This window comes from Lates calcarifer, linkage group LG23 (assembly GCF_001640805.2).
Source record: "Lates calcarifer isolate ASB-BC8 linkage group LG23, TLL_Latcal_v3, whole genome shotgun sequence".
NCBI classification, from domain to species: Eukaryota; Metazoa; Chordata; class Actinopteri; family Centropomidae; genus Lates; species Lates calcarifer.
This window is the reverse complement of record NC_066855.1, coordinates 16464451-16490846: the sequence shown is the minus strand read 5'-3', so window position 1 is coordinate 16490846 and position 26396 is coordinate 16464451. Positions and strand designations below refer to the sequence as shown.

At 40.8% G+C, this 26396-nt stretch overlaps 1 protein-coding gene across 1 annotated transcript in view; it reads right to left on the bottom strand.

Moving 5' to 3' along the window:
• Positions 1 to 23171, bottom strand: part of LOC108892027 (SRC kinase signaling inhibitor 1-like) — an 80495-nt gene extending 57324 nt beyond the window's left edge. Inside the window, 2 exon segments of the mRNA XM_051066322.1 lie at positions 4011 to 4321; positions 22959 to 23171. Of these exon segments, the coding sequence (XP_050922279.1) occupies positions 4011 to 4298 (288 nt within the window). The 5' untranslated portion in view covers positions 4299 to 4321; positions 22959 to 23171.
• Positions 23172 to 26396: the final 3225 nt, after the last annotated feature.

Sequence of the window (26396 nt, the reverse complement as noted above, 5' to 3'; positions counted from 1 at the left end):
AGGACAGGGTTAGAGAGAGTTACCGTTGCTACTTAATGAGCACGTCGGCCGCCTGGTGCATCCTCCCGCTCCACACGCCTCCCTCTTCCTCCTCCCCCCTCTCCATTTTTTTTTTTTTTTCACTGCGGCTCTGTGTCTTTCCCGCGCCCCGAGGATCCGCCAGAGTCCCCCCTCGCTGGTACCCGTAGTAGCGCCTAAGAGGCAGTTAGCATCCCTTCTTGCCCCTCCTCCTCCTCCTCCTGTCCTCCCTCTCTCTCTGTGTGTGTGTGTCACTCTCTCACGCCTCTCATCCCTGACATAAATGATAAAAAAAACCCTCCCTCCTTCCTTCACTCTCTCTCTGTCGCTCGTTCTCTCTCCCGCTGTTGTTGCCTCTCACTCAGTACAGCGTGTGCCTCCTTGCAAAGCCCAGGCATTGCCAACCATATGATATCACTCAGTTGCCTTATATGGGAAACGGTGGGTTGCCATGACGACAGCAGACTCCACCTGTTTGTCCAACTCTCTCTCTCTCTCTCTGTCCCTGCCTCCCTCTCTCTCTCTCTCTCTCTCTTTCTCTGTCCCTCCCTCCCTCTCTCTCTCTCTCTCTCTCTCTCTCTCTTTCCCTCCCTGTCTCAGTCCACCTTTTCCACCAGGAGATAGATGGTGTGGTTTGGGTAATTAGACAAAAGGCATGGAGAGCAAAGAGTGGGTGGAGAGGAAGGAGGAGTTGGACGGGTGAGATGAGGAGAAGACGTGATGGACAGAAGCCGACTGAGGCTCGGGGGGAGGGAAAAGACAGAAGAGAGAGAGAGCAGACTTAAAGTTATAGTTCAACATTCTGGGAAATACACTTCTTTCCTGTCTTTCTGAGAATTAGAGGAGAAGATCGATATTAATCTTGTATCTGTGTGTTAAGTTCTGAGCTGGAGTCAGGCTGTGGTTAACCTAGCTTAGCATTTACGGCACGGAGTTGAAACCAACCCGTGGTGGGAGTGGTGGCAGTAAAGTCGTCAGGTCATAAAGGCTTTCCTCTACACCTGCAGGAATATGATTTGTTGTCACTGGTCAGCTGGTGGCTAAGCAGCCGATGAATGTGCCAGTGATTGTAGCATGACTGAATGTAATGCAACTTCAACACACAGCCTGAACTACATCTGAAAAAAATCATTGATTAACTGGTTAGTAGATTGACAGAAAAAGCACTTCAGCACTTATTTGGATTAATTAATGAAAGTCATTTTTCACATTCATTTGTGAGTTTTTCCAAATTTGTGTGTCTTATGTGATACTGAAGTGAATATTTTTGATACATTTTTGTTTGGACAAAAAAAGGTATTTGAAGACATCACTGTTTTACAAAACTTTTTTTTTTTTTTTTTTTTTTTTTTAAAAAAAGGAAGATTAACCAATGCTCTGCATGTGCTTGCCAGGTGTAGTACCATCATGCTAACCTAGTTCCTGGGTTGGAAACACAATTAATGGTCATTTTTCAGTGTCTGATGAGATTAATGCAGATATACATGTTGTTGTAGGTCAATTTAACAGATATGACAGTTCTTCACTGAGTTTATTTCTTTGACAAACATAACATCCTAAGAAAGGTTACTGTGTCTTTGTTGATTGCAAATGACTTTAACATGACAGACACCTGAGATACAGAGAAAATAACCCCACCTCCCAACCTGATAAACGTTAACGTGAGGTTGGCATCACATCGAATGATGAAGAGGAGCAATTCATTCTCATTATTAGGCTGTGCCTGTGCAAAACCTGTGCTAACTGCATCTAACAACCCAAGTGACAGCCTGAGACACTGCACAGAGGTCCTGAGCAGGTAAACAAACAAGATGTCAGTGTGTGTTAATTAGCGAGCTGTAGAGGTTATGGACAGTGTCAGTCTAGCTTTTATCTCCTGCCTCCTGTCTTTATGCTAAGCCAGGCTAAAAACATCCTGACTCCAGCTGTGTACTTAAAGCACAGATCTCACCCTGGAGAAGAAAGCAAATAAGCATCCTGTGTGTTGACTGATTCCTTTAAAGTCAACAGAGAAAAGCTGAGGCGGGCTGTTCTGTATGGACCCTCTGTCACAGGTATCAAGTCAGAGCACGTGGTGACTGATGGCAGAATGAAAGGGAGAAGATGAAGCCGACAGAGACAGAGGGTAAAGAGATTTGATGGAGCGGAGAGTCTAATATTTCACATTCTGACATTTTCTCACTGTCTCACTTAAATGCTTTTCTCCATATTCTATTGCTCACTCTCTCAGATAATAACTGCTAAAAAAGTGGCCATTACTGACCCAGCATGCTGGTCATAAAAATGCCTCCACTCTGTGTGTGTCTAAAGCCCCAGAGACATCTCGCCACATAATGCGCTTGTGTGGGTTTCCTAGCTCACCAATGTGCTCTTATTATCTCCCAGGAAGAAAATGTTCACATGTGGAAATTGAAAGCACTCAGAGAGCTCGTAACACCCCCAAGGCTGCACTCTCCTCTAGATTTGTTATTGTATAGAAATGTGGATCTGGATCTGCATTAAAATACTATAGTGAGTGACAATCTCGGAATATATGAGAAGTGCAGTATTTCAGGAGACGATGGGAAAACAAACATTAAGTTTGATTCTGATTTCATTAATCACTGATTTATTGCATTGCCCTCAATTGGCCTGAGACAGCAAACTGTATGTAAACAGATTCATATGATCTCTTGCCATTTGTCAATTACCCAATCCCAGCTCTGTGGTGTTTTTAACATCAGGCACCCTGGTGATTCAAGTTGTGATAAGTTTTTGTCCTAAGGTAGAAGGAGGTGTGTTAAACAGCTAATGTTACTTACATGTATAGTTTAACTCTTTGAGTGATTCTGCAGTTAATAACTTTTGGGGTTTTTTCTGTTTTGAGTTATTGAAAATGGCAAGTCAGCACGGTCTGAGAACATAGTCCACAACAGCGATGATGTCATCACCGCTATAAAAATGGCAACCGCTGAGTTCCTTCTTCATCTTGGGGAAGAGGTGGCAGTCTGAGGGGCCACACCAGGATGAACAGGGCAGGTGTTGGACAAGTTAAAATACGTTCAGCAGATGACTGCACAAAGACCGATATTGTCCATTTCCTCAGTGACCCGAAACAGAAAATCCACAAAAGTCACTAACTTCAAATTTTCTGCATAATCACTCAAAAAGTTCAACTGCACATGCATGTAACAAAATCTGCTGAAGTCATCTTCTTCTACCATAGGACACAAACTTATCAATTTAGGGTGTTAAAATGTGCCTAAAAACATGGATGGAAACGTATCTGCACAGACAACGAAGCAGGACCAACAGCAACAGCTTCTTGGTGGAGCTGCTGCAAATTAGGCCAATAATCTCATCTCTTTAAATCCTGAAAGTCCTGAGGAATAACACTGGAAATACTCCAATAAAAAAGACAAGTCAAGTTTTACCATTTTCTTGGTTGTAGTTTTTATCTTACACATTCAGTATGTATTGTTTGTTTCAGCATGTGTACCTAACTGCTTTATAGCGTTATTATCCTGCATCCTGCTGCTTCACACAGACACATTTACTGAGTACAATTTCCCTCATACCGGCTCCTTTGATAATTCTCAGTGTGTGTGGTATTCTCAGAGGACTGTGTGCTGCGTTCGCTGTATATCCTGACGTGGTATAAAGGAAACATTGGATAAACTGTGGCTGATGTTTGATTATGAGCATCTGCTTCAGGCCTACCGAGGTAAACAGTCATGTTTGGCATGATTAAGATGCTGTATGGTGCAGGAGAGTCCTTTATATCTACTGGTGCTCAGGAGGAATGATCCAACCTTGGTCTATTTTTATGGAAATTAATTGTGTGTGTGAGATGTGTTGTTAATTATATGCAGCATTTACAAAGATTTTAGTGACCCCCACTGATGCAGTTATAATAATACTTGTGTTACCACGGCAAAACATAACAGCAGTCTTTGTTATTTTGTTTGTGGATGTGAGCTAATTAGGTGTTTTAAGGTGCGCGGTGAAGATACCTGTCGGCCCGCAGCAGCCGAGCCCTGCGACATGCTGCCGGGGCTGTTGGAGTACTTGTTTTTCTGGAGATCCATGAGGGCATCCCGCTGGCGTTCGATGTCCGCCTTGTGTATGCTGTTCAGGGCCTCCAGGCTCTTGGCGGCCACGGCGTTGTGGCGACGGTCCAGCGAAGACGACGTGAACCCCCCGTTGGTGTTGTCGGGGAACCGCCGGGCCCCGCGGGCCCCACCACCAGCGGCCAGGGTGTGGTAATCCCGTGGGAACTCGGCATCACCGGCAGAGATCATGGGACCCTTTCTCTTCTCTCGACCTACAGCCGGGGAAGGGAGGGGGAGCGGATGTCAAAGTAGGGGTATAGCAACAGGGGAGTGGGTTTAAAGAGAAGACAGAGAGAGAGGGTGAAGGAGTTAGCAGTGACATAGCTACTAATGTTTCACATGTTATCACAGTGTACATGTTCAGTCATCAGCTATATTTTTGACAAAAAAAAGCAGAGATTATGCAAAAACTGGAATATAACTCCCAAACTTTATTAGGCTGAAGAGGTTCTGAAACAGGTCATCAACAGTTCAATGGTTAACATGCATAAATTTAGGCACAAAATTAATGACATTATGCCGATGTCATGGTCAACCAATCAGGAAAAACAATTTAGATGATAAAAAATAATAATAATTAATTTAACCTTGAGGTGAGATTGTTCTGTCAGCTGTTGTTTCAAAGGTCAAGAATCAACTTTGAAGTTCAACTTTTAAGCCAGAAGAAGTTGTTAAGGGCTCAGAAAAACTGGAAAAACACTGACAAGGATAAAATCTATTAAACAGCAACTAAATGGACCCTGAGGTGAGATTGTTTAGAGCCATTTTGTCAGAATAATATGACAAGAACAGTTACAGACGGCAGATCACAACATGACATAATTGCAGCAACTAAAAGCTAAATATTTAAGACTATTTCTTAAGCCGAGCTAAGATTTCACTGCAAAGAGTTAATGCAGTTGCTGGGACTGTTGGATTGTTTGAGTCTAAAAATCGACTGAGCAGCAACTTTTTAATGCAAAACCATATTCACATTATTCATTTTATTTGACAACAATGTTTACTTGTGGTTTGTCACAGTCCGTCAGAGCGACGTTTTCCTGACGGATGAAATTCTCAGATGCTGGAGTGAAAATAGCTCCTGCTTGCAACTACTTTACTTCACAATAATTTGACACAAGTGTAATAAAAAGTCAAGGCCACAGATTGTTCATCATGGTGGATTACCCTCTCAGAAGCAACAGCTGGCTGATACTCACCTAAAAATGACGTAAAATAATGTAAAGTAAATGTGGTTTATCCTCAAGAGGCAAAAGGTGTGTTGTGCTGTGTGGGTAAGCGAGATAGTTAGTGCTAATATCACAGCATACCTCCAAGCATAATACACTGTATTGTCTAAATACACAGTAGTTAATAGGTTAGACCTTGAGGCCTGTCAAATGAGCAGCAGTGACAGTGTTAATGTGAGGACTAACAATGCTCCTGCAGCAGCATTCACACACTGATTTTGTCCTCGAGAAACCAGCATAGTATGTTAATGTCTGGAAGAAACTGACACACAATCCTATTGTTTTACACACACGCACAAAAACACAAACACACCTCTGGCGATATACCCCTCGTGAAAGCAGCTGCAACATCTGTCTATTCCAACGACAGCAACTGCCCTGGGAGCCCGGAGGCAAGGAAAAAAAAAACTATTGCACAGCAACACTGCCTGTTATCATATGACAGCACAACTGTCTCACATATGTGTCACATTTAGTCAAGGAAAAGTGACTGTATGGGAATGATGTCTTCTTCTTTGGGGAATGGTTTAGTGCCCTCTTGTGACCACTGAGACATAAAGCACTGCCGACTTGGTGAAGGTGAACAGCTGCAGTTTAAGTGTGTCATTTACATAACAGTGAACAAGTTTAGTTTAATGTATCTACGCAAGATGAAAATTAAACAAATGACATAGAAATAAAAATTCAAAGTTCAGAGAGAGGGAACAAACCCAAAGAGTTCATTCAGCTCTACCTAATATACATAAACTCACCATGACAAAGGAACAGTACAGTATATGGAGAGTAGATTATTAATGTTTAAGACATCAAAACTATGAAGGAACACATATGGAAAACCATTCCAGGTGACTACCCCATGAATCTGACTGAGAGAATGCCAAGAGTGTGCAGAGCTGTAATCAAAGCAAGAAGTGGTTACTCTGAAGTATCTAAAATAACACTTTTGTTTACTACATAATTCCATTATGTTCCTCCACAGTTTTGAGGTCTTCAGGATTAACCTACAATGTAGAAAAAAATAAATAAATAAATAAAAAAACACTGAACGAGAAGGTATGTCCAAACTTTTGACTGGTACAGTACATACAGAGTTTAAGACATAAAATAAAACATTACACATTAAATGTGCTCCGTTGGATTTTAAGAAAATGTCATTTTAACCAAATTTAGAAAGATTTCCTCAGTGAGCTGTCTTGAATAAGAAAGGTACAAATTTAGGAAACATGAATACATTTTGAACTGGAAAAAAGAAATAATCGATTGAATGGATTTAACTATAAAAAAGCCAAACTGTTGAAATGAGATTTTAAGAGGTTGTAAAAACAGGAAAAACAGAAGCAGGCTTAGGAACTATGAAAGCTCATTTAATTATTAAAGGAGTTCTGTTGGCCAGTTCTCTACTTCTGAGTTGTTTTGACCACTCAGTCTGTTCATGGTTTAAATGCACAGGAAATACAGCACAGATCTGTCAGAGGAAGTTAGTCAGCGTTATGTTCAGATGGTGAGCCTCAAACATAACAAATATAACAGTATCTTTGTATAGTTATTAGTTATATTTACAGCTAATGTATAATGAGATGCAGTTGTACTTTAATTTTAATATTTTATATAGTTTAATAAATGACGAGGGCTGCACCGGATAAACCAGATAAACTAAGGTAGCTGAGACATAAATCAACATGATCTCTTCAACCCAAGTGCTCAACAACTGTTCCATGTCTTGTTGTATAGAGCACTGTAAATGTGTACAGAATCTGTAGACTGCACATTCAGTGGCACCATCACTTCAGGAGAAGCAGATATGACACAGCAGAGATACAAAATCTGATCTGTTTAATTTTCCATCACATCAGGGAAACTTTCCTTTGACTGTACTATACTACGTATTGTAACCAGACTGGATGTAATGTATCTAGATACACAAACATAGTGTATACTCTCAGAGGCTGTGTACAACAAGTTCTGTATTTGTTTCTGCAAGTTGTTTTTCACCAGATTAAACTGTGACCTGTAGTGTTTGAGTGGACAGAGTCTCTATACATTATTAATCTGTGCTATACACTCCTCTTATTTGCCTGCTGGGCTGCAAAGAAGCACTGAAGCAAGACCTTAAACTTCATTAGCTCACTGTGAAGAAACTATGTGGCACAGACAGCAACTGACTTCACCACATATTTTTATTGTTGTTTATTACACTATAAACCTATCAAAGCCAGAGCACTAAACACTTCCTCTATATCACTGTCAGTGTCTATAATCTCAGACAGAGTGGCAACAATTAATCAACTAGTAGACTGTCAGAAAAGTTATCTTAATACTCAACATTTTTTAAAAGTAACAGTGCCCAAAAATGCTGGTTTCAGCTTCTCCAATGTGAAAATCTGCTGTAAAATGAAAATGTTTGGGTTTTGGACTGTTTATTAGACCAAAAAAGACACATGACAACATCTCCTTGGAACTCTGGGAAACTACGATTAAAAAAAACATTTCACAGAATTGAGAAAATAATCGGCAGATGCATTGATAGCGAAAATAATGATTAGTTTCAGCCATGACATGGTGAATTACTTTAATTCATTCCTGTTAACATGAAATGCTGCTTCTCTGGGGATTCAGCCTGGCAACAGCAGTGTTTGTAGCTGTAAAGTCTCTCCTGGTGATGGAGGAAAAGTGTTTGAGTTGGTCACAGATGTAAATTGTCTGATAGGAGCACAGCAGCATGCCGGTGTGTATCCATGGTAGAGGGAAAAAAATATAGTGTTATAAAAGAGGAGTGTTATAAAACAGGAGGGGAGGTTGGGGGGGGTACTAGGAGAGACAGAGGGAACATCTAGACAGGGGCTTGTCACTATAATTTATGTGAAGCCTTGAGCAAACCCCTGCAATGTGGTGGGGGGGGGAGTATGTATGTGGGACAAAGGGAGGCTATATTTTACCATAATAACCACTGCTGGTCATCTGCTGCAATACCTGCTGGAATTTAATGTCTTCTGAACAACAACTGTGTTTTCAGTGATGATGCAAAAACATCTGTCCTATATTATAACTTGATTTATTGAGGACACTCATTTACTTCAAAGGTCTTCTTTGTATCCACAGACAAACATACAGTTAGAACTGGGATCTGCCCAGTACAACCAGTGTTCAACAGCTGTCTAAATGAAGTCTTGCTCACCGGTAGCTGCATGGTGCATTACTGTTTTTCTAGCACAGATATATACCTTTATTGATCATAGATTTTTGGATTTGTTTAAACTAATAGTATCGGGGTTTCTATTTAATGTCTCTTTAATAAATCCATTACTTTTAGTTGTTTTTTTTTTTTAATTAAAATTTTCTCCCCTGCTCTCACCTAATTGATGTCATGTTGTCATGTTCTTGTCTTTATCAGTTCCATGTAATTTGGTACTATTACTATACTATACTGAGACAAAGTTATTTGTTTATTAAGTGATGAGGAGTTTGAAAGCCTTTTGTTGATGCAATGAGATTCCTTAAAAGAGCTGATGGACTAAAACGTCAGCAAATATTTTTTTTGTAATCCATTTATTGGAAACTTTACTCTTCATATATGTGATATATACTTGCTCATAGACAAACTAAACATTCTGTGTGTTCATTTGACATGCTGTGCATCTATGAATACACTATACATTATATTACCATAGCAATTCATCAGAATTAATACACTGGAAAAGTACTGATTCAACACTGTCTCCATTTTACTGTACATATAATTAGTGACAAATTATAAAATTCTTTCCATAAAACCATCCAGAAAATTATTGGGAATTTACAGACCAGTAAAACAAAGTGTTAACTAAAGTGTCTCAAGTGACTCATTTCTTTTACAGCCATGGCACGAGTATAAAGACATTGTTTCCTATTGAGAGTTTATTGGATCATTAATGTTCATGAATGATAAACTTACAGATTTAAACAGCTGATCATTGCTCCAGAGCTTGCTTATCAAAATAAAAGCATCTTTTGAAACACTGACATTTTCCATGTCAGTGCTAGATTTACTTAACTCTATTTATTTCTATTCAGTTCATTGTGGCCTTTTTTCTTTAATCAGCTGGAGGCACACTGTAGTATACACGTACAGCCCAGACCAGCACATACTACTTAAATCATGATATTACTCAGCCGTGTGTAAAATCAGCTACAGCCCTGTGCTTTGTTCTGTCTTAACTCTACCATGTCATTATTGCTCCTGGTGGTAGTTAATGGGCTGCCACCTCCTCCCAGCTTGCTCCTGGCACCACCTCTGTTATTACGGCTCTGCTGCTGCCAGTCTGGCTGATGAATTGCCCCTTAATTGTCTTACTTTACTCACATTGTTGAATCTTTAAACATTGATGTTGTCGCCGTTAGGTTGGATATCATATATTTCAGCTTCACTCACATGCATGTCGACACTGTAATACTGTGATGAAAACATGGGTAAGCTCACAAGGAGTAATAGTCCTACAGTCCTGTGAGGGATGACATTCATTCACTCATAACAAATCATAAATCTGGCTCAGTTATGTTGACCAATCAAAACCAAAACCTTTTCACCTAAAACTAAAGCAGTTTTAATCACTAGTTCTAGGTGCTACTACACTGCAAAAGTTCTCAAAAACAATAAAAAAGTAACAAAATGGGAAAAATATTACTTACAATATGCAAAATTATCTTCCAACAGAACAGGAAGATTCCACTTGCCAAGATTTTTAAAACAATACAGATAAATTGCTAATTTCAAATAATATTGCCCATATTTTATTGCGTTGTTTTTGAAGCATCTTTATAATTTTGGTAACTGGTAGTTTCAAGTATTGACTTTTCAGTAACAAGAAAAAGAAGAAGAAGAAGAATCTTATCAGACAAAAAACGAGTATATATTGTCCATCTTTCTTAGATTTCACCTTCTGGAGTGCAATTACACAAAATAAAGTGCATATGTTCCCCTAACACACACACACACACACCCTAATGCCCACCTGATGCTGAACTATCCACGAGTCATTATTCTGTGTTTATTATAGTTGAGAGGTGACTAAAAACCCAGTGAGTGACTGTCATTGTGCCTCTGACGCCATATTTCAGCTGCTCGGGACAGATTCCAAAAGGCTGCTGCTCCAAGGCCACGTCCAAACATTTCTCATTACACAGCTATAAGTGTGCGAGTGTGTGTTTTGGTAGTACAACCTTGGCCACTGTTGGCCAGGGTCTGACAGAGGCCATTTGTTAGTTTTATGGTTTCATTGGGCTCAGGTCCAATCATTTGTACTCGTCTGTGCTTCACTCAGATTTACTTCAAATTATTTTCTTCCTGAGTGTTTGATCTGGAGGCTGTGGTTTGTTGGCATGGGCTTGTAGGAGAATATAAAGGAACATGGCTGATACTTCACAGTATACAGTTTCTAGTTCTGTCTAGCATTAACAATGAGGCAGAAACTGTAGCTATATATTACAATACAGATGTCAACATGCATCTGCTGCAGGGCTGTTGATATAAATATACTTTCATCTGTATTCATTGTGTTTAGCACTGAAATGATTAGTCAATGGGGCTAACTGATTAGATTATTGGATTAATCATTTAAGTCACTTAGCAAACATAGTTGCTAAATATTTTCTAGTTTCAGCCTCTAAAATGTGAGCATTTACAGCTTTTTAAATATCATTTTACATTTAATATCTTTTCTTTCTGGACCAATTTCAAGATGCCATTTTACAGACCACTTGATTGATTTAAATTGGTAGTTTTCTCCAGGTAGAGGAAATGGCGATCAGTGCAAAAAAAGAAAAGAGAGAGAGTGACAGAAACTGTAGTGAAAGGAGAGTGAACCACAGACTGGTGTTCAGTGGATGTAGAGAGCCATGGTCAGACCAGTGACAGAAATTCAGCCCTGGTCTTTTCCTCTGGGACCAACTTCATGGATTTGGCCCAGCTGTCCCTATGGCCACTGTCTGACTATGGAGAGAGGGGCTCAAACCCGACAGTCAGTTGTCATTATTTCTACTGGATCAGTAAGAAAACCTGCCTACTCATTAATACAACCAGGGGTTTTACTCTGCCTTTCTCACTGCACTGAGATCAGGATGTCTAGTTCAAACTGAGGTTCTTTCTCTCACTAATGCTAGCAGCCAGAAACAACAGATGATTCAGTCTGATAATCTAAACATTAATGCCACCTGGAAACATGAGGAGAGAGAGTTGACTATTGCTACTTAAAGAGAAAAGGCACAGCTGAATTAATGCACTTTTGGATTCTGGGTTGAGTGAATGAATGAATGAATTCAGTGACTACTCTATAACCAAGAAGCATTGTGAATTCATCACCACTCTGAATCACATCTCTGTCCTGGCTGAATCTCTATGGTAAAGGCAGCTGACGCTCATGGGTATTGTAGTATTTAGAGCAAGTTAGCAAGTTGTTAAGGCATACTTAAGGCATACTCTGAAAAAACATGATTTCTCAGAAAAGAGAAAATTCCAACTGATGGCAAAAACATTAACCTATGATATCGCTACATTAACCCAGGAGATTCTTGTTGGAAAATACTGAGGAAATCATTAAGAGAAGAATTAAGAATGAGAATTTACTCTGAAGGAAGCGGTTCATCCCATCTAGCAACTTATTAATACTTCTCATTCATCTCATTAATACTGTATTAATACTGCATTTTTTTAAGACTTCCTGAACCCTTCTATCCTCCTCTGACTGTGCTGTCCTCATCCCTCTGCCTCCTTTGCCCTTGCCATTGACTCATTCATTTATTAATGTATTCATTTTTTAATAATCTCAATCACATCCCAAGTTTCAGCCGGTGAAGGGATACCACCGGCCGGAACCGAGTTCACTTCTAACTCTCATCTGTCTTTCTCTCTCTTCTCATAAATTCTCTATTCATCAGAGACCATTAATTACGAAGGAAGGCACTGTAGCAGGAATGGGTGAAAAAATGGTGCTCCTCCATCCACAAATTATAATATCCAGCTCTCCAGGGCACTTGAAAATTAAAATAAAACCCAAACAAGATCAGAACGCGGAACGCCAAGCGGGCTATATTTGGAACAAGGTCTGTCTTTGCTGAATGCAAAATTTTCTCCAAACTGTTGCCGGCAGGGAGGCACTAGATTCAGGATCACAGTGAACCAGTGTGCAGCTGTTACGCTTAAAGAGAGGAGGTGATTGCCTCATGCATCTAACCCTACAATCAGTGTGCCTTCCCTTTAGGTAACATGTACATTATACTCACTCTCTACATTTAACACTATTCTCAGAGTTAACAGTCCTTGAGCACAGATTTATAATTACAGTAATTATGAGTAGTAAAAGCAGTAGTATTCATACCATGGGTAACAGTGTCTGGTTGTATGAGAGAAGCCTCCACCACTTTCTTTGACCTCCAGTTCAATGCTCACTCCACAGACTGCTCCATAATTCATTCACAGCCGGAGGATTGATAAAAAAGTTATGCAGTGTCTCAAAATACCAGAGTGACTTTCTAAAATATCTCCCAAATGCACACACAGGCCACACCCAAATTAACCAACACACACCATCCTGTCCAGTCCTGCTCTGTCTGGCTCAAGAGCACGAGCACTCGTCAGTCTTCAGCAGAGCAAACAGGCCTGAAGGACACTCGACCCTCGACATGTTGACTCTGTGAAGCCTCGAGCAACATTAGCTCTGACTGATTCTCTGATAAGCACAGATGGAGGGAGCAGAGAGATGCTTTGAAAACACTAGATGTATTAAAACATGTTTATCTTCATGTATATGAAGGGTTGGGTTCAAATAGCTGGTTCTGAGGGTCTAACAATCATTTCATCTCTAATATGGTGTAAATCTACAGCTAGGACTCCTACTAACAATTATTTTGAATAATTAACCATCTTGTCAAAAAACAGTAAAAAAGCATATAAACACCCTGAGAAATTCTGTTGTGTACAACAATGAAAAGCATTAAATCTTCACATTTTAAAGGCTGGAATCTGCAGATGTTTGGCATTTTTGCTGAAAAAATAATTATTCAATTATTCAATAGTTGATGATTAATTTTCTTTCAAATAAGCAACTGATTAGCTGCTGCAACTCTAAAAAAAAAGAGTTACTGTTTGTAATTCAAAGCCACCTCTTCATTTCGCACCACAACCAGTCAGTAGAAACCTGGGTGTCATGTGTAATGACAGACTATCCCTCTCTGACCATGTTGCATCTGTGCCAGTTGTGCTGCTTCGCACTATACGATGGTTAAAAAAAAAAAAAAAAAAACACATAAGGCCTTATCTGTTTCAGTACATCCACCCAACTCTTGGTACAGGTCGTGGTTATCTCTCAACTCGACCACTGTAACACCCTCCTGACAGGCCTCCCTTTCCACACAGTGAAACCCTTACAGATGGTCCAGAATACAGTGGTGCATCTGGTCACTGCTCGTTGACCTCCACTGGCTACCCATGGCCACCTGTATCAAATTCAAGCCACCAATGCTGCCTACAGAGCAACTTCTGGGTCTGCACCCATCTACTTGAACTCAATCATAAAGGCTTAAAACTCCCTCTCGGTCACTGTGTTCGACCACAGATTGTCTTCGACATTTCCATCCCTGCACACAAGACATTCTCAGTCCAGAACGTTCTCGTTTGTGCTTCTTGCTCCCAAATACTATGAGAGCAGGAACATCCCTCTCTGTCTTCAACAATCTCTTGAAGACTCATCTCTTCTGAGAGCACCTCATCTCCTCACACCCCTAACACCCTAACATGCCTAACTAGCTCTTACTTACTTTGGGTGCACTCCTTTTCCTGATCTCCCTGCACTTTGCCTTATTTAACAGATTTAGTACTTACTACTTAATTCGAGGTCTCTTACCGCACTGAAGCTTTAGTGTAAGTCGCTTTGGATAAAAACGTCTGTCAGATGAGTAAATGTAATGTAATGTAATTGTGTAGCTGTCGATGTCAGCTCGGCTGCTACTAAAAGCTGCCGTTTCTGTTTTCTCTGCCATTACAGTTGATTTACAGGTGTCAACAGTTTAGTTTCTCATAAATGTTGAGAGAGCTGAATCCAAGCCGATCGTTAAAGATTTTAAAAGGAATCTTATTTTCACAGCACCACCACACCCTGACTCTGAGTCTGTACATCCCAGAGAAACTGGTTCCCCTCAAGATAAACATCACTGTACTATGGAAACTTAATGTGCTCTCTGCTGGGAAAGCATGCCCGGTTCATCTCTCTGTCTTCTTGTCTACATCAGCGTCTCTCTTCCTCTCTCCACCCACGCCTCCATTTCCCCCTCCTTTCTTTTCTACCTACAAAGCACAATGTGTATGTGTAACAACCACTACGTCTTACTACAGCACTGTAAATCACACCATGAATTTCAATAGAGCATCAATGCTTCAATCATGGCATAAATATTCAACCTCCCCATGGTGAAAAACCTCATCCTGGAGCCAACATACATGCAGCATTGGCATGAATCACAGGGGAGTGAATGAGATGACAGAATGGTGTGAAAGCGTGCTTGAATGTTTTAGTAAGAAATTCCTGTTCCTATGGGAGCGCATGACTCAGTGAAGACTTGAATGTACTAAATACTAAACACTGAGGTTTGATACATTTCCTACCTCCACTGTCACATACGTGAACCCAGAGTGAACCAGAGTATTTTCAGTTTTCATGGTTTCTTATCCTTGAAAAACAACCAACAGTTTTTCTGCGAGTTAGAATTAAAAATGGCAGAATGGAATTTACTATATTTTTCAAGGTCATACTGGAGACAATTAGGGAACAATAAGACTGAGATCAACGAGTGTTGCCATCCCTATATTTTCTGGTAAACTAATCAGCCACAACATCGAAACCACCTGCCTAACATTGTGTAGGTCCCCCTTGTGCTGCCAGAACAACTCTGATCCATCAGGGCATCAACACTATGACCTCTGGCGGTGTCATTTGGATCCGGTGGGTTGCAGGGTGGTTCCGACTTCTTTCAGTGCATCCCACAGATGCTGGATCAGATTGAGATCTGGGGAGTTCCTCTACAGCAATGTTTAGGTGGGTGGTATGTGTCAAAGTAACATCTGGATGAATGTCAGGACCCAAGGTTTCCCAGTGGAACATTGTATTGTAAGAAGATGATCGATGTTATTCATGCTGTGGTTGATCAGTGTATATCAGGCTCAGTGAGGGGAATCAAGTGTTGAGTAGGAGACTTTACAGCTCTACATCTTAAGTGGTTAATGCTATTTTAAATTTTTCATTTTTAGTGTCTTTTTTCCACTGTTAACTTCCAAGAACTACCTTTGGTTTTAAGATGATTCAGCCTGGCTCATGGCTGGGAACATCAACAAGCCTCCACAGAAGATGGTGAAGCAGAGATGCCACTGTGCCCAGGTACATTTATAGAACCAATAAAACCACGTGACATGTCCGTGTGACATTTATCCACTGCTGATGCTGTTACACGGTCAGTAAACACTGACATTTATCACTGCATCAACATTAGCTTCGCACACATGACCACTCTCTCTTTTTGGGTGTCATGTCTGAAAATCTGAGCCAACCAGGTCACTTTCTATACTGAGAACAAACCACTCAGACTGCAGTAGATCTTAAATTTGATGATCCATCTTCAAAGAGAATAATAATTCAGGACAGAGTGAGGGGGGAAAGAAAAAAAAGACGAAGCCTCCGTGATGAGAAGTGAGGACAGCTCAGACTCCATCCTCTTTCACTTTACCCTCTGCTCTGATCCTCTAACTGTCTTGTTCTGGATCTATACTGCATGCTCAGTGAATTCAAGCTGTGCCTGCTGCTCAAAAACTTCATACTCATATCAGCGCAATCTGGTCCAAGTTTCAAGCTCTGGGACACTCACTGCATCAATTTACCAACACTCAGGATGTGGTCCATCCCCAGTGCCATTAAAGTAGGATGAGAGGCGGCATGATGAGGATGTTAGATGAAAGAGGGGCGGGTGAGAGCAGGTATGCGACTGAGGTTATCAAGCATCCACCTTCCATCACAGACGTATGATTGAATTCAGCCCCTGAAGACTAGACAGCTAATACACATGCCTCTTTTCCTAGTTGCACCACTAAATTGCTGCAGCTACACCAACACTCTCCACACCTCTCAGCCAATGACAGGACAAAACCTGGTCGGAGGCCAGGCATCAATTCCAGCTCAGGTTGGAGAGAAGAGGAGAGGAAGTCCCGGTAATTAGAAAGTGATATTTTTGGCTTGTCTGAGCCCAGGACATGTCCTGAAGGTGAGTAATTGGTATCATTGAGTGAACAGTGGGACAGGATGAGTCAGGGATCGAGATCTATTAGTGGCCACTAATCAGTGTCTCACACTGGGTTCTGGGAGGCAGCCAGCTGGATGACTGCTGGCTCTGCTTTGTGCTGTGACACAAAGCAGGGAAAATAGAAATACTTGCAACTGTACTGACTGTACAGTGCTGGAAGTATTTGAGTGTCAAGTTTTATCACAGGCAATCAAACTACAGACGAGAGCGAGGTAGGGAAATGGTTAAATCAACCCATGATGACTTGTATTTTCCCACATACACCTCTTTTATCTGACTGTCACTCTTCTCAAATCGTGGGAATCTCATTTTAAAAGAAAACTCTTCAGTATTAATATATGCAACACAAAACATCTGAGCTGCAACTAGGGCAACCCTGAGTCTTTGAAATCTGACGAGCATTATTCATTTATAAAATAAACAGTGGGACAGAACATCAGCATCTCTGTGTAGAAATATCAGTGATAGAGCCAAATTACTGCCGTAACAAAGGCCAAATGAAATAAAACAATTCCTCTTTCATGAGTTTAGGTACAGAGGAGAAAAAAAATTCTCAGACACAACACATCATGCCGGCTTCTAAAGTTGCCTCATAGCTGAAAGGATTCAAGATGGAATATATTGATTTGATACAGGGAGAGCACAAAGTACAGAATTTACACAATTTCCCAATGTAGCTTGGTATGCAGACAGACTAATTTAGGTTTTATTATCTCAAGTCAACCTCAGAAACATTTAGGACTTAATGGTAACTTACCTCAAATTTATCTGAGTAAAGATTTATAAAGTTTGGACTGAAAATGCTTTTATTCTTAAATCAAAAAATTTTCTCATGAACTTTTAAAAAAGGGAAAAAAAAAAACATAATTTCAGCAAATCTATTGATTAATTGTGAGAGTAATTTTTCAAGCAAAAATGCTGCTACAGCTCCTGAATTTGGAGGATTTGCTGCTTCTCTTTATCTTATGTTAAAGTAAACTGAAAATCTTTAAGTTCTGTATTGTAACTGATAATAACAATAATAATTTGTTGCACTACTAAATTCCACATTTAGTCCTGTTCCTGTCAAATTTCAAATCTTTCTAAATCCAAGGACTGTACCGAATGAAAAACTGGAGAACTTCACACATCACAGTCTGTTTACATGTCTTGAAGAGTTGACAACATTTTTGTTGACTAATCCTCTGATGATGACGAAAAATCAACTAAAACTTAACTGAATGTCCAGAGATTTAGTCAACTAAAAATAAAAAGGTTGAGGCCGTACCACTGGAGATACCAGACATTTAGCAGAATTTGAAAGTCGGGGTACATTGATTGCATCATCTCTGATTTATTCATCTCAGGGTCTCTATCCCTTCCTTGCCAAGAAAAGACAAAAATATATACTTTTTTCTCTTTCTCCATTCATCTTAAGTTTACATCTTAGAGTTTACTCTGGGTGAAAGAAATGTAGTTTATAAGCAGATGGTGTCCTTAAATCCAAATAATCAAATGAAACCGATTCTTTCCCAGTGTACTGGTCTAAAAATACGTTTTGCCTGCAGATGGTGTGCTAGCATGATTTGCACATTAGCCCCTTCCTAACTGGCAGCATGTTACATCAGTGGTCATAAGTCAACTAGTATGGGAGAAATAGAGTGGGCCAGGCAATTAACAAGACTGATGTGCTCTGAGGAGAAGTGAAGCAGGAGGGAAATCCACTCAGCTGAGGAGGCAGTTTCAAAGCAGTGTGCGTCTGTCTGTGTGTGTTTCTGCAGTAATGTCTGCTCGTTTGTCTGTCTGCATATATATGTGCATATTTCAGAATTTCAAAGCTTACAGTTGCCTTGCTGATAATGAAATCCCACCACCATAAGTGCCAACCGCTTATACAAATAATACACAAATTCCGCAATAACCCAAGAGCCCAGATATCCAGAAACTCATTCCGACGCTTAGCGGGGACAGTCTTTTACCTGGCATTTCAAAAAGTCTTTCATCTGTCAGCCTGCACATAACGCAAGGGAGTCAATTTAAGCCCAGGCACTTTGACCCAGCAGATGGGTCATGTCACTACGTATCAAGCACAACAACTCTCTGATAGCAGGGACACAAGGAGAAAACCTTTCACTGTTTCATATATGAACTGTTGAATCTAAACCCCTCTAAGTTACCATCTCAAACCCACAGAATGATTCAGTTCAGTGCCTTTTCAGCCTCCTCCAGCATCACTAATGGAGGCAGACTGCAGTCTACCTCCGTCTCTGCTCGTTATCCCTGATCTCCTCCGTACTGTTCATGTCCCCCGTCTCCTCCTAGCCCCCGGCATGTGAGGCTGACAGCTCAGTGGGCTCCGAGCCAGAGCTGATACTACACTGTCTGCTGTAGGTCAGCCTCCCTCTGGGGGGGGTGAGGGTGCGGGTGCAAACACACAATCACAATACGGTTAACAGGAGGCCGTGCCCTGGTGGCTCGCCAGGTCATGTTCTTGAGGCACTGTGGGTGTCACACGTCTTCCTCTTTGTTTCTCACATCTTCTCACCACGGCATACAGCTGATAAAACAACCTCAATAGATGCACCACTGGTTACTAAATTCATCTACACTCCCTGTCCAAATGCACATACAGTAGGTGCCCTGAAGGCCTGATTTGTACAGGATATGAGATGAGAGATTTGAGTATCTTTTGCAGTGGTTATCTCACTGTATCCATTGGCGCCAATTTATGTGGGTGCGTGGGAGCTTGGGTAATTGAGAGCACCCACAGGGAAACCATACTGTGGGGTGATGGTATTTTGAGTGAGTTTGAGTTGAATGTGAACTAAACCTGCATCCATTCCTGTATTTCAATGATAAGGCTTTTTTCTTATTGTCAGCAAATCCCATGAAAAGAGTAAAACCAGCTGCTGCTTAATGACCTCCCTAAGGTTTCTGTGGCTCTCAGTCCTGAGCCCATCATTTGATACTGAAGAGGTAAATCTTTTAAAATGGCTGACAACAGTTTTATTTTTGACAAAGCCTTACTGACTGAGTGACTCATGAAGTTGCACCACTGGTCGGCTGGTCCATTGTTGGAGTTTCTCCATTGGCCACTGGACTGGCACAAACAATTTCTATTATGCCATCAGGTGGGCATTTACAAGCAGCGTTGCCAGCTTAGCACCTTTGTAGCGACTTTTTCACCAAAGCACCAAGCGACGAATCTAGTGACTTTTTGGACAAACCTTACTTCTACTGTCTATGCATCTCATTCATATCACCACATGGCAGCCGACAGATGTGAATGAGCTGCTTCTTTCTCTCTGAGTGACTATTTCACAAGTAAAACAGCTGAAATCACAGCACAGCTGTTGTCTTTCAGTGTCTTTTGATTTCTGTCAGACAATGTTGCGGCTATAAAATCAGGATTTTTTTTTAGCAATATACAAAGAAATCGTATTGCAATTATTTTGACATGCATATTGCAATAGAAGTCATGATTTTTTTCATTTGCTGGGGTCTGTACCAAACAAGTATGTTCCCCTTACATTTGGACAACATGATTTGTAGGCCAGGGCATCTCTGTAACACCACAATGCTCCATTTACAGTGGTATATCATGTCACATTTTACCTTCATGAAAAATTGCAGCTCCTGTGATTTGGATATTGCACCTTTGGATGATATTTTGATGAATTGTTCAGCCTTACATGAATGTGTACTTGTACAATAACGTAGCTCTATGACATAGAGGGATAAGATATATCAAACTCTGGATACACAGACTTGTTTGTTGGATCAATTAATTGTTAGATTTGGTCTTTTCACATGATTGTTGACAATAATAAAAATGCAGAACATTACCTGACTCTCTGTAAAGGCTGGTTTCATATAATGATGCAAAACATTGTCACATGACCATTTTGACATAAATGGATTCAGACAATGATAAATGTTAAAGAAGCACACAATTTAAACCACTGTAGCTGTTGCTACCTTCTCTCTAACAGAGACTGTTGCAGACCAGAGAGACACCAGCAACGCCAGTCAGTCGACACTGTGGTGAGCGAGCCCTTAATTGTAGCTGTATAACAGTGTCTTGATCAAATTTGCTTCATGGTCGATTGCATTACTTTGTTGTTTGTTTAAATAGCCTCTGATGTAGCAATCCAGCTAATGTGCATGTGTATGCAGTATGAGGTCCAGGCTTGGCTTTATTTCATCTTTGGTCAGAGACTTTTATTAGGAGGGGCTACAAAGGCCTGTTTGTGAAAGGGCCAAGAAAGAAAAGCCAGAAAGAACCAGCATAAATGAGAGCGTACAAGAGAAACAAATATGTTTCAAGTAAAAATGTCACTTCATTCCTTATTTGTTGTGTACTTAAGGCCACAGTTATGCTCACAAACATGTATACAGTTGGCTGCAGACACCATGGAAATGTAGTTCTTTTCACAAAAACTTCACTTACAAATCTCCATAACCTGCACATGTGCACTACAACTCAAATCAAAATGGCAACATCCAAGAAAAAGAAGCCGTTTCATCTGCTGCACTTCGCGCTTTTCTTTTTTTTAAATATATTTTTCCACAGAGATCAAGAAAATGGTGGATGTGGCCACTTGATTACAACAAGAGAGCTCATGTGCAGTTGGTGTGTTGACTCTACATGGGACACAACTTTTTGATGGGTCCGCACAGAGCCTTGCATTCACCCTCCGATGACAAAATATGTGTTTCTACCTGTACCGCACTACATTGCAATTGTTTTCTATTGTATCACACTGTATAGGAATCGCAGTGTTGAATCAAACTGTAATGTATCGCATAGTCTTAACATATCAGATCGTTCGCAATGCGTGTATCGCATCGGCCCCAGTGATGGAAACGCATCCCTAAAAAACCGCAATGCTGGACAGTTTCTTAGCAACTGGAAGGATTTACTGCAGTTTTAAAAACAGGGTCTCATTGATGGACAGTTTCTAAATATACGCAGGTATCTTAATAATTAAAGATTTGACTGGCTTGAAAAGACAATTACATGGCTGATTTTTTGGCAAGGCTATGATGGTAACTGGGACAGTGATTTAATTATAATACAAAGAGTTACACAATAAACACCAAATAAAAAATAATATAGCAGTTGCTTTAAAAGCTTCCATCATAATACTAGGATTTGTTTCTGATCTTAAAGCCGTTTGTTGGACGGCCCCGACTCTTCGCTAAGTGCTAGATCAAAGAAACGAGAAGGAAAATGTCAGCAGTGACTCAGATTAAAACTTCATTTGGAGCCGCTTTGCTTTTTCTCTCTCCAGGCCAGCACAACTTCATTCCAGCATATTCCAGAAAGAGAAAGGGCCCTGCAGTCCCGAGATGTACAAACTGATATCAAACCAGCATCAAAGTGAATTCTGAAGCCCCAGATTCTGAGTCACTAGATGCTCCAGAAAAAAAGAAAGAAAGAAAGAAAAAAAACAGAGTGGTACATCCACTTCAAAAAAAAAAGAAAGAAAAAAAGAAGCTTGAAATTGATTGCGAGTCAGTGGCGTTGCTCTCATGAGGTTTGGTGTACAAACTTGACACACCTCAAAAAAAAAAAAACCACTGTTCTCTCAGATGAAGCCTAGGAGAGCAGTGAAAGCATGTGTTACCACCAGAGAACGCATATAGCCAGCTCTGGCCACACAGTTTTCTCTGCTGCTCGCCAATTCTGTGACAAATACAAATTAATTTCACAAGAATGAATAATCAGTTTGCACAACCATTTGCATTTCAACCAGCTGCAGCTAGTCCCCCAGAGCATGTTCAAAATGTATGATTATTAATATGGCCCTCGAGAGCGAGGATAGTAAGAGTTGGGGGAGGAAGAGGAGGGGTGGTGGGGTGGGGGTGGGGTTAATGTGCCTTTTAAGGACAGGTTTTGATAAGGGAAGTCTTTGTGGACAGTGTCCCACATACTGTTGAAAGGTGCTCCAAGTAAGAGTGCTCCCTTCCACGTGAAGGTCAACACAGGTTAGCCGGCCGCCTGGCACATACTTTCCTTGCCCTACATGACAAACACTGCTCAGTTTGGCTTCTCTCCTCTCTGTCCTCTTATTCCCCCCCATTTCATCTCCTCACTCCTCTCTGGCTCCTCTCCCTCTCTGCTATCTTTTTTTGGTTCTCTTGGGGCTATGCAAAAGAAGCCGGATAATCTTGGTGCATGCAGACTGCAAGAGTATTTCTGCAGAGAGTGAGTGGCTGGATCAGTGCAGCGACAACCCAAAAAATCCTCTGGTGCATAATGTGGCAGTTTCTTTTTTTGAGCAGAAATGAATGAACGAACGAACGAATGAATGAAGCGTACCTGGCTTGTGGTCCTGTGCAGGTTGGTGTCCCCCCTCTGGCCGGAGACTCTACATGGCACTGGTGTATTTGTGTCTGCACGTGTGTGTTTGTGTGAGTGTGAAGGAGGAGGAAAGAGAGAGTGCTGTTGAGGAGACGGGGGAGAGTGCACAGTGCAGTGTAGAAGATTGGAGGGAGGGTACTCAGTGTGAGCTAAGACAGAGCCTGTGCATCTCTCTCCTCTCTCTCTCTCTCCTCTCTCTGTGTGAGTATAATCCTTTCCACAGTCTACGGGGACGAGCTGCAAATGAACCAGCTCTATCTCTCCCTCTCTCCCTCCACATCCCTCTTGTTCTGTATCTCAGCTTTGCACATGAGCCCCAAGCAGAATTACCCTCCCCTTGCCTCCACCTTGCAGTAGATAAGCCAGAATTGCAGAGAGCAGTCTTGCCCTTAATGACTGCCACAACTCTATCATGCCCCCCCCCCCTTCCCCTCCACTGAGGTCTTTACAACGCCACCACGTCCAGTGCTCGTTTGTGTCGCAGTGACTCCTCTGAGTGATTAGCTCGTCACTCCAGCTGTGCCATTTAGACATGCGTGTTGATTGTTTATACAAGCACTTAGGACGTGATAATACCAGTATACAGTATTTTGAGTCTGGGCTTATTTGTGCCACGGCTTTCGGCTGCATTTGAAGTTTTGTGTACTCGTTTCTGGCAACACTTTAAGATGCACTATGCAAATGTTGTCAGTGACTCAGACTATCCTTCATCCCATCTGGAAATGTCTGGACAGTATATGAAAACAGGCTGTATGCTGCATGTTTGACAAGACTGTGATTCTCTCAGAGAGAACTCAAGTGCCTGCATTATGTAATAAACCCTATATTTCTGACATTACAGCTTTCATAATGTGCTTCTTTTATAATGTATTCACACTGTTGTTTTCAGGGTCAGCTCACCAAAATTACTAAAAGACACTGTTCCTCTCAGCAGTTACTGGGGCTGTTTTTTACGTTGAATCCAGGGAAATGGTAATGCTCCTGGAGTTGCAACAATTAGTCAATCAACCAGTTAGTGGATCTACAGAGAATTAAATAGCAACTGTTCTGATAATCGATTAACTGTCTCAGTGATTTCTCATTGAGCAAAAATGGCAAAAATTAGCTTCTCGAGTGAAAACACTTTGTGGTTTTCTTACTCCTCTGTGATTGTAAACTGCAGACTGTTGGTTAGATATTTACACTACATGATAGTACCATAGTGATGATATTTTAGACTATAAAATGCATTCAAAATATTCATTATATTTGCTAATTTCATTGTTTGTCTCCTTGAGAATTCAACAGGAACTGGCCATTTGAGTTGGGCAGTATGCAGGTTCTTGTTGCTCTGAAAAACAAAAAAGGGCAGTGACTAATAACAATGAAGCCATCTTTAGTGGTTTCAGTCCAGTCGATTGCTGCTGAAAAGCAACTTCAATTCATAAATCATACTTGAGAACTAGACCAAAAACTGTATATGCAATTATGCATATGTTATCTCTATCTGTTTGCTGCCAGCAAAGGCATTAATGCCATCAGAATCTTTTTTTATAACTGTTCAGCCTGTCTTTACCTGCACAAATATATCACCAATCACCTGTTCTTTGACTGACAGTGTCTGGTTACAAAATTTTAACATATTGTCCAACCCTAAACTGTCCTCTTTTAACATGACAACACCTCTGTCCACAAAACCTGGTCCATAAAGAACTGGTTTTCCCAGTGTGGTGAGAATGAACTTAAGTGGTCGGCACAAAGCCCTGACGTCAACCCCATCCAACAGGTTTTGTGATGAACTGAACTATGAACCAGAGCTCTTCACCCAACAACACCACCACCCTGCAGCACGTTCAACATCTGGAGCAAAGTCCTTCTAGAAGAGAGGAGGCTGTTACAGCAGCAGAATAAGGAATAAGATGTTCAACAATCATATTTGAGTGGTAATGTTCTACTGTGCACATAATTTTGGCCACATAGCTGTCTCTCAAATTTCTCCACCCGCATGGAGGTGTGCTGCTCAAAGAAATTACGTCTGAAAAATTCAACAGCCAATTTTCTTTCCAAGTACGATTTCACTGGAGCTACTTTCTACTGAGGAGATATTCTGCAATCAACCTGTCGACAGTGAGGATTATTCAGAGTAACCAGGACATTTCCTTCTGAATAGAGACATTATTGTCACCAAGACTGTGAGCCACCATTATTTTCATAATCGATTATATCTGCCAGCTACTCTCCTCGATCAATCGTTTGGTCTGTAAGATGTCAGAAAATTGTGAATAATGCCCATCTCAGTTTCACAAAGCCTGAGGTGACGTTTTCAAATGGCTTGTTTTATGTGAATAGCTGCCCAAAAATGTGAAAGATAGTCAATTTACTATGATGAAAGAGTTGAGAACCCAGCAATTATTTAAATCTGAGAAGTGGGAAGAAGTCTTCAGATGTTTTGTTCCAAAACCCAAAAGGTATTCAGTTTTCAGTGATATAAAAACAGACAAAATCAGCAAATCATCACACATCATCATCACATTTCAGAGGCTGTAACTTCAGAATTTTTGGGCATTTTTGTTTCGAACGAATCCTTTCAACTATCAATATTTTCTCTTGGCTTCCATTGTACTGTGGTAACAGCAGAAAGTTTAGAAGCAAAAATCTCACAGTGCTTTCACAGCTAGCTTGTTTGGTCTAGACCTTTGGACTTTACAGTTTGGTCTGAACCAAAGCATCAGGCCAAAGGACCTAAATTTGGTCCAACCAAAAGAGGTGGTCACTGGTCCAGATCAAGTGAGCCATGGTTCATTAACACAGTGTTTGCAGTGTCAAAACACTTTTATGGAGGGTTCAGACTCTTGGACCAATTGCAGGAAGATGAGGCAGGTTCATCACCAATTAAACAACTGAAGAAGAGGAGAAGTTAAAAGAGAGCCTTGATAGCACATGGGGAGAAGAGACAAGATATTTACTGTGCTTGAAGTTGGTTTTGCTATAATAATGATTGAGTTTTGTGGCTATAAAATGAATCATTTTCTTCATTCACCAAAGGCTAACCACTGAACTGACAACATGGCCACATGCTCGTCTATAAATCAATCAATGTCAAGTACATGGAGACTCACAAGTAGGTGATGATGACAGGATGTATGCATGTTGGTCTGGACTTCCAGGTGTGAAAATGCCCTCTAACTGACTTTAAGGTCCTGAGTATCTCATAAACACCATGATTTATTTACGCTGTGCAGAATAAGGATGCCATGCCAGGTGGAGTTAGTCTGAGACATCATGTCATCACTACTCCTGCTCTGGATATACAGTATGCCTCCTATTCATGTCATTCACTCTCACTGAGATTCACTGCTGTGAGAGCAATCAGTGGCATACAGAACAAATTGGCTGTGATGTTAAGATGTGTTTATT